Source organism: Ixodes scapularis, unplaced genomic scaffold (genome assembly GCF_016920785.2).
Source record: "Ixodes scapularis isolate PalLabHiFi unplaced genomic scaffold, ASM1692078v2 PGA_scaffold3__209_contigs__length_174095766, whole genome shotgun sequence".
NCBI classification, from domain to species: domain Eukaryota; kingdom Metazoa; phylum Arthropoda; class Arachnida; order Ixodida; family Ixodidae; genus Ixodes; species Ixodes scapularis.
In genome coordinates, this window is record NW_024609868.1 from 22,639,975 (window position 1) to 22,649,707 (window position 9,733).

At 48.6% G+C, this 9,733-nt stretch overlaps 1 protein-coding gene across 1 annotated transcript; it reads right to left on the minus strand.

The window, feature by feature from the left end:
* Nucleotides 1-5,450: 5,450 nt before the first annotated feature.
* LOC120848926 (uncharacterized protein K02A2.6-like) lies at nt 5,451-9,733 on the minus strand. Its single transcript, XM_042292597.1, has 2 exons — nt 9,729-9,733; nt 5,451-6,195 (listed from the first exon to the last, which is right to left on the minus strand). Exons 1-2 carry the CDS (start codon nt 9,731-9,733, stop codon nt 5,451-5,453), a joined length of 750 nt encoding a protein of 249 aa, XP_042148531.1.

The following is a 9,733-nucleotide window of genomic DNA, read 5'->3' on the forward strand; positions in this document are numbered from 1 at the left end:
GATGGAGCCCTGGACGATCGCCCAGGTCGCTCGCCTTTAGGGCCCTGCCTCCATGTGTTGTATCAATTGCACAATGTCAGCATCAGTTCTATTCTTCCCTGCGTAAATATGCCAAAGTTAATATGCGCTTTCATTAATCCCCGGTGAGTTTTCTGGGTCCCGATTTTTCTGTAATGGCTTCATTAGCTAAATATTGAATTTAAACAAAAAAATATATGTGTTCATCTGCCTTAGAATATATTTTTTTTACGCTAACTTTTACTTTTTTTATTTTAAATGCTTATCTAGGAATTCGTGGAAATGGAGCGTGCTGGTTAAGTTACGGTGTTTGTGGAGAATAACATAGAGGACGAAAACAGGACGACACGTTTCGTCCTCTATGTTATTCTCCACAAACACCGTTATCTAGGAATATTTTATTTAATTTCTTGTTCATTTTCCGACCCTCGATACAGCAACAGATCACCTATCTGGCCCCTTTGCCAGAATGTTTGGAGACCCCTGAGTAAAAGAAGGATTCCCGGGAAAGACATGAAGCCTCACTAAAGGTAAACTTTGTATCGGACTCAAAAATGAGAAAGAGAAGATGGTTCACAAAGCTGAGGAGAAAATTTAACAGTAATACGAACCAAAGTCGGGAAGACTCGTTGCCTAGGTTGCTCTGCCGATCGTATCTGTTTCTGATTCCGCAATTGGTGTTTTTAAACCCTTACCGAGCTGCATGCAAACTGACGAGGACGTATTGCACTCTGGGTGCTGTGAAACTAAAGGTGTATTTGCACTGTGCAGTTTTTCAGCGCGCACCAGTTTCGCGAAACCGAGATTTTGCGCAATCGGCAAATTCACGCGTCGAGCTTGACGCGCGAAAACAGTGACATATTGACTCACGAGAATTTCGTCAAACCTCAACATCTGCACCGGGAATATCAAAGAGAGAGAATAGTTATTTATTTACAGTCACGAATAGGTCAGCCTGCTTAAAAGACGAATATCGAGCGTTTCGCAGCAAATGATACGAAGTGCGCACAGTGTGAAGATACGGCTTCCTTTATTAATATGACTCGAGAAACTTGGTCGGATTCGGCTCACTCGGTTTGCAGGGCCTGACAAAGTGGAGAAAGGCCACGAACGTCAAATTCGGACGATCTAAATGTACTTCGTAAATTCTTGCACCGTTAAACGTTCAGTTATCCCCAGTCATCATGGATATACGAAGCGCTCGCACTCGTCGCAACTCTTGTAAATTCTGCACCGCGCCGCTAACCCAGACTGCTTATCCGTACCGCCCGTGCACACCGTTTCTCCTCTCGTCGCTCACCGCTTTTTTACTCGTCTCCACGTTTGTTTCCTACTTTCAGCTTTGGTTCTTATGAGGGATCCGCCAAAAGTCATGCTCCTCCAAAAGCTCGCGCTGCCTCGGAGATCAAACGTCACAAAGATGTCGAGCAGGCATTTGCAGCGTCCGCGTTTCGCCTTCAGGTGATTGACAGGCCTTGGTGACGTTTCTGCAAAATATCGCTCCCAGAGCGAGAACTGCACGTATCTTTCTCGGAATAGCGCGGCTTTTCCCGTCTTGTTTAAACATCACATTTGTTTCCCGCAACCAAGTATCTCAACACTACGGTACGCGTGAGCTAGAGGACGTGCGTTAAACATCCCCATGTAGCCATAGATTGTTTCCTAGTACTGCTCTTGAATGTGCCCGAAAAGGACTTAGATATAGGGAATGCAACTTCTTGACGGAACAACAAGTGGAGAACCTTGAAGTAGGTTTCCGTTGTTTCATTGTTTGGGCGGTAAAGTCAACATCCGGAAAGCTGATAAATCTACAGCCTTTTATATTCTGATTTTTTCTTTTAGACGTTGGTCTAATTAGGATACCTCCCGTCGAGTTTGAAATTCCGTAAAATCATCACGTTCCGCCTTGTCAGCTCTTCCACAAAACGCTCAATCCGCAAACTAAATCCAGGCAGCGAGAACAGCGTCACTTTGGGGGCCATAATGATGCGCTAAGAACCGTCAACAAACACCCTAGCGCGCCGTTAGGCAGCAACGTAACCTTTGGGCATAATTATTAGTAGCGAAGGTAAACAAGCCAACAGGAGCCAGACATCTGGCGCTGTTCTTACGGCTTCCTGGTCTGGAACGCGGCCGCATTGCGCCTTGTATCCGAGCGCCGTTCCGTGCTTCCGTAGTGCGAGTTGCGTTAAATTTAAAAATGAAGGGCGAGCGCTCGTTGAAAGCGTAACTCTGTCGACGCCTCATTTCGAGGCTATGTGCCCAGACGCTTACCGATTTCTTTGTTTGTTGAGCTCCGTTCTTTGCACGCTCTGAGGTCAACAATGGACAATTGCGGAATTCGCCCTCTGCTTGCTGCCATCTTTGTGTTTTGACTTTGAGGCGTGTTCTGGGCATGCGAAATAGCTCTTTTGTGCAGAATATAAGACGCCGCGCACACATCTCAGACCAGTGACTCAGCATTTTTTTCGTCTGTGATAGGCGCTGGGTATGTGTATAAAAAACTGTGCGTGGCTATGCGGTAATCCCTTAGCGCGGAACATAAAAGGGAAAAATAAGCCCACGTACATACTAAAGTGAGCTGAATATTAGGTGCGCACAAAATAACCCACACGGTCCATGACCAGACCCAAAAGAAAACGAAATTTGTTTTTTTCCGAACCGTGTATTTATTTTGACACGTTTGAATTTCAATCACCTACACAGTGCTGTCTGCCTGATTCAATGCACTTGTTGAGACGATTTCTTCAATGCACAAAAGAGTCTTTTCAATCTTCGATTTCGATGCCTCTCAGTGATTCTGCCGCTTTTTTTTTTCGTCTTTTTTTAACCTCTTTTACCTCGGCGAACCGTTTCCCCTTAATAAACTCTTTATCCGGGAAAAAAAAAAAAAAGACAAAGTCACACGGTGCGGGGCTGGGTATAAAGGGAGGGTGGGCCATGCCATTTTTGATCGAAAACTGCTGTACATCAGCGCGGTTTAGGCAGAATGACAACGCAAGTTGTGGCGAGACTGGTTCGTTCACCATGACAGCGCGCCTGCCCACACCACCGCTGGGACCCTTGCCCCACCCTCTCTACACACCCAACCACGTTCCGTGTGACTTTCTTTTGTTGTTGCTGTTTTGTTTTCCCCAGATGAAAAAATCCATCAAAGAGAAAAAATACGCAAATATAAAAAAGGTAAAAAAAAATTTTAAAAACAGCACAAGCAACTGCAAGGCATTCAACTTGACGAGTTTAAAAGGCATTCTTTATATTAAAATAAAAGTCCCTACAAGAGCATCAGATTAGGCGGAGAGTACTTTGAAGGTGGCTGAAATTTGAGCCTGTAAAAACTAAATGCATGATTTTGTAAAAATAGATTCCGGTTTCTTTTGGGTCCCCCAGGTATATTATGCACACCGGAGGAGTCATTCAATTGATCGAATGACGCTTTAATGAATGCCGACGTTCCACTGAATGACGCTTTAGCGAATAGTCGGTCGCTGCGAAGCGGCGTTTACGAGTGGGCCAAGTGGGTTAACAATTTTGTAATGAGCCGCCGCAGACTGCCGCCGCGAGGGGGGGGGGGGGGTGGTGTTGGGGGGGGGGGGGGGTGTTAACACGCGCTCCCGTTATTTGCTAAAACATCGCTGTTCGCTAAAGGGTCATTCGCTCATGTGATATAAACCCGGACCCACACCCGGGTCCGCACCGTGTTTGTGGCGCAACAACGTTCGGTGTCACAATTCCCAACCCAGAAGTACAACGTTTCTTATATTAAACTTTTATTTTTTTTTTTTTTTTTTGGGGGGGGGGGGGGGGGGGGGGGGGGCTCTGGGTTATGTTTTGCCGTTTTCTCATATCGAGACTGCTAACGAAGACGTTCGATCCAATAACATTTATCTTAATTGTATGCTTAAAAAAAACAAATAAAAAACGTAACATTGTATTTTAAAATTGGACTCACGCGTGCACTTCTAGGATCAGTTTGACACACGAAAAATGTCGGGCGTCTGCTCTCCTGGCAATGCAGAATTCGATAACTTCTGTCTTCTTTTTGTCATCATATTATCTGCTTTCGGTTCCTTTTGTAGTGAACTTCCAACCGGAGGTAACCTCTAAAGTTAGCCGTTTTGCACTACTTCCTACGTGTCTTTCCTTGTCCTATCCGGGAGCCTCTGCGGGATGTTCAGTGACCGTACGGCACGTGCCCGCCTGTTGAATGTTAACACGTTCAGCGAAAGCTCGCGCATACAGTATGGAGGCGCGCTTCATCAGTATGCGTTCGTGTAACCTTTATCACGGAATGGACGTGAAAAAGTTCAGGCTAGCGTTCGTAGCCTGAACTGGCCAGCGGAGCAATCTTAAATTAAAGCTAATCCTCTTGTAACAAACCTCGGAAGTCCTTATTACGTGCGTCAAACGAAACTATTGTAATTTATCAGAAGCAAACACAAACATTCACATTGAAACCGGGCTCGATTGAACTTCTATATTAGTGCAGAAGCTTTCTGTGAGATATGAGGCCAGACGCTACCACGGATGTGTTTTGGCGGCGCCATAGGATTCCCCGAGAAGCCGCATCCGTCGCAGGAAGCGGCAGGCAGCGGATGCAAAGATCATTTGAACAGAGATCGGTAATACAGCGCTGTCGGCACTCTGTTTTCCCAGAGATAATGTGAGACTGCCATAAGGCGGCTGAGCTTTGATGCCGGAGGAAGTATATACGATCACGGGCGTAAGGAGAGAGAATGCCCGAGTTCGGCGTTTCCTCTTCATCCGATCCGCACGTGCAGATCGTCCGTGGACTTGAACCCTTTGGCGGGTGCCCCGTGGGAAAGTATAGGTTCCAGGGTTGTCGTTCTGAAGTAGACAGGAGCCCATTGTTCTAGAGAACCAGCTGCAAATCAAAATAATGAAATCGCTCTGATAAATACGACTGTAACCGATACTTTACGTCCCAAGTTTCGACAGCTGTAACCAATCAGACTACGTTTGGATCGAGAAAAATCGTAATGAATTATTAGTACAGCTTTCCCCATCATGTATAACGTCAACTAACTGGCCCAGTTCTCCACCTTATTTAGTACAGCTCTTTTTTTTAAAGTTGTTGGGTGGCAGAGAATTTAGAAGGACACCCCAAAACACGGTTTCTAGAAATAACAAATTGTTCAACTGGGCACAGTGATCTAGTTATGGGATTCAGTGTTCACACGCACGAATCTCGGTTATTTGTAGAAACTGTAGAATAACCTTAGCTAGGTATACTACCTTAGCTGGGGTAATGACGAGACAGTCATTCGAAGCATCCGAAACGGTTGAGATTGCTTTTTATATGTCTCACGAGAGCGCAGCCAGCTCTCGAGACAAACCCACGCGCTCGTGCGCAGCGCTCGCAGACTTGCCCGCCGGCCGTGTGTCGATAGATACATCACACCCCTTCCTCCTTAGACGTGGGCACCGTATCTGTCCGGTGGTCGACGCGCCCGGGAGCTCACCCGCGTCGCGGTTGACAAGGCAGATCCCACTGTTGGTAATGGGCGAACGTCGTCGTCTGTGCTGTGCTGTTTAGTTGTTTGTTCTGGACCATTCGCGCCCGAATGTGTGCCCCAGCGATCGTGTAAGCACATGTCCCAAACTGGTGGTGGCGGCTGTGTCTCCCAGCAGCTCGAATTCGGAGCGCGATGTCGAATATGGTTTAGATGTCGTCTGACTTGACCCCGCTCTGTGTCAATCATCCAGGATCGTGGTCCGGCGCGGCGTGCGATGGACCCCGGCATCCACTTTCGCTCGTTCGGGAACTGTCGAATCCACACGGGTTGTCCAGGAGTAAATTTGTGGATATCGCTGTTTTCTTCCGGCAACTGCTTGAAGAGGGATGACTTGAGTCGATCCAGTGCAGAAGGCAATTCTCGGCCGTACATCATCCACGCAGGAGTCTTGCCCGTTGTTGCGTGCACTGTCGTGTGTTGCTTGAATAGGAAACGTGACAACACGCACGGCAGGTCTTCCCTTCCTTTTTTAGATACAGCTTGTTTGAGCTCCTGTACCATCCGCTCAGCCTGCCCGTTGGTTGCCGGGTGGTAAGGTGCGCTCGTGACTGCGATGATGTTGTTCATGCGGTAAAACGTCGCAATTTCTTCTGAGATGAACGCAGCCCCGTTGTCTGAACAAACCTTCTTTGGCACTCCAAATGTGGCGAATAATCCCCGCAGCTCCTTGATTACAGCGCTTGATGCCATGCTGCTAACTACTCGCACCTCCAGCCACTTGGTGTATGCGTCTACAACGACCAGAAATACTTTCCCTTCCACTGGACCCGCAAAGTCCATGTGAAGTGTATCCCAGGCTGTTGATGGTCGTTCCCAATTTGTCATCGGTACTTTTATCTTGGTTTTCTGGTTTGTTTGACATTGGGCACATTCCGCCACACATAATTCAATATCTTTGTCAATTCCTGGCCACCACATGTAACTTCTGGCACAGGCTTTCATGGCCACGATTCCACGATGTCCTGAGTGTACAAGACTCAAGGACTCAGGCCGCAGAGACGCTGGTATCACCACACGTGATCCCCATATCAAACATCCTCGCTGTGTCGCTAGTTCAGTGTGCTTGTTCCTGAATGGTTGAAAGATGTCTTCCTTAAGGCTCCTGAAATTTCCACTCTGAACTGCGTCGTACACACGGGAAAGAATAGCGTCTTCTTTTGTCTTGTCTGCTAGTTTCTCGACAGTAATCGGTGGCCTGGTCAACGCTTCCAGCATGAGCACATCTCCGGGAGGCTGTGGCTCGTCGTCGCTTGCCGGTAAAGGTAGTCTGCTCAAAGCGTCTGCATTCTGATTTCGTTTTCCTGGTCGGTAGACTAGATCGTAGTTATAGGCCGTGAGCTTAACGCACCACCTTTTCATGCGTGGCGAAAGAATGGGCGGAACCGGAGTTTGTGGACCTAGAATCCCCAGTAGTGGTTGATGATCCGTTGTGATGGTAACATGTCGACCGGAAATGTAGCGGTGGAACCTGCTTGTAGCGTAAACTATAGCTAAACCCTCCTTGTCCAACTGGGAGTAGTTTTCCTCGGCCTTTCCCAATGTTCTAGAAATGAAAGCTACGGGAGACTCGTTTCCGTCTTTGTCTAGGTGCGCCAGTACCGCACCGATGCCGTATGGTGATGCGTCACACGACAATACCAGCGGCTTATTGTCGTCATAATGTGCTAGAACTGTACGTTCCGCGATGGCTTCTTTCAGTTGTAGAAACGCCTGCTGATGTCGTGCACCCCACTGCCATGGAGCGTCTTTCTCAAGTAGCATGTACAGCACCTTGGCTATTGATGCTCGGTTCTGAATGAAGCGGTCATAAAATGCCAGGAGTCCTAGAAAAGACTGAAGCATGGCCCGGCTGGTCGGTTCCGGCATCTCTTTGATTGCTCTCAGTTTTTCTTCTGTTGTGTGTACTCCCGTTGCATTTATCTTGTGTCCCAGAAACTTCACTTCTTCGACACCGAAATGGCACTTTGACCTTTTTAAGCGAAGCCCGGCGTTCACCAACCTGCTCAAAACTGCCTCGAGACGCTCAAGGTGCTCTGTTTTTGTGGTTCCGCTGATAATAACATCATCCAGGTAGACTCCCACGCCGGGTAGTCCTGCCAGGATTGTCTCCATGTAGCGTTGGAAAATCGCTGGTGCAGCCGAAATTCCAAAAGGCATTCGTTTAACCCTGTATAGTCCCTTGATAGTGTTAATGGTGAGCACATCTGCTGTCTCTGCTGTCACGTGGAGCTGTTGATATGCCTGAGTGAGATCCAGCGTCGAAAATATGGTGCCTCCCTGCACACTTGCCAGAAGGTCCGTTACCGTTGGCATTGGATACACCGTTGGTTTTGCCGCCGCGTTCACCGTGCTCCTATAGTCTCCACACATCCGTATAGTGCCGTCCTTCTTTCGTACGATCACCACCGGTGTTGCCCAGTCGGAGTGCTGCGTCGGCTCGATTATGCCTTGGTTTTGGAGCATCCGCAGTTCTGCCTCCACTGCGGTTCGCATTGCGAAAGGAACCGGTCGAGCCTTTAAAAAGCGCGGTGTCGCATCTTCCTTCAGCTCCAGATGTACCGCGTGGCCCTTGTGCCCGTTTATCTCTGGATCAAAAACTTCCTCGTGTGTCAGTAACACGTCATGAAGGGTCTTGCCCTGGTCAAGCTGGTATATCCCGCTGACTCTGATATTGAGTGCCGGGAACCAGTTTCTCCCAAGCAGATTGCAGCCCGAACCTGAGGCCACGATTAGCGGGAGCAGATAGTCTTTTGACTTGTGTCGGACGCGCACTTCTGCCGACCCGAGAACTTGTAGTTGTTTTCCTGCCCATGGTCGGAGCGTGATATGTTCTTTGTTCAGTGAAAAGGCATTCTTAGGCCAGGTTTTCCTGTATGTGTCTTCACTGATGATGGAACACGCAGCTCCGGTGTCCACTTCGAACTCCATGGGTCGTCCTTCGACTTTGAGTGAGACCATGAACTTCTTCACCGACGTGGTATAATTTACGCTGTTCAGCTCGTATAAGTTTTGGGTATCCTCGTCATCACTCGAAGGTGTTGACTCATCATGACTAACCGCGTGTGTTGATCGCCGCCGTTGATTTGTTTCAGTCTTCTGATAACACGCCCTTTCAATGTGTCCGGTCCTTCGGCAAAAATTGCAGCGTGCCGTGCGGAATCTGCATGTAGCTGCGACGTGTTGTTCGTGACAGCGATGGCATCGTTGTTCACTTGATACGAAGTCCTGTTTCCTTTGCTTGCCTAGGTTCCGGTTTTCACGTACTGTTGATTTTTGACCCTTGGTTACGGCGTTAATGGTGGTCTTTTGAGCTTTGACGTCTTTTTGCTGTCTTGCAGCACTCTCTGCTCTCAATGCGAAATCATACGCCTTCTGGAATGTTAGGTCCGGCTCTGCAAATAGTCTTTGCTGAAGGTGTTCGTCCGCAATCCCACATACGAACCTATCCCGTAGCATCACCTCCAGTGGTAGCATTGTTGTGGACGATGCGGTGACCGGCTCATCGCCGCTCGCACTGGTGCTGGTGCTGGCGCTGGTGCTGGCTGTTGCGGTTGTCGGAACTCCAAAGTTGCAATCGACGGCGAGCTTCCTTAGTGCCGCAACATAATCGATGATGGACTCGCCTGTCTCCTGGTCTCTCCGCTGAAACTTGCTTCTGCTGAAGAGCTCGGATGGCTGCGGGTCGAAATGGGTGTGCAGCATGCTCATTATGTCGTCGTATGCCACTTCGCCAGGCTTCTTAGGTGCCACCAATGCTCGCACCGTTTCATAGGTCTTGGCGCCGCACAAGGTGAGGAGAAGTGCCCTCTTCTTCGTAACGCCAGTTACCCCATTCGCTTCAAAGTAGAAGTTCAGTCGTTCTGCCCACGATGACCACCCGGCGCCGTCGAATTCTTCCAGCTTACCCTGGGTAGCTGGCATCGTGGAGACGTCCGAAGATGCGTGTTCGTTCATCCCATCCTCGTCGCCAGTGTAGAATAACCTTAGCTAGGTATAATACCTTAGCTGGGGTAATGACGAGACATTCATTCGAAGCCTCCGAAACGGTTGAGATTGCTTTTTATATGTCTCACGAGAGCGCAGCCAGCTCTCGAGACAAACCCACGCGCTCGTGCGCAGCGCTCGCAGACTTGCCCGCCGGCCGTGTGTCGGTAGATACATCACAGCTTTTACCACAT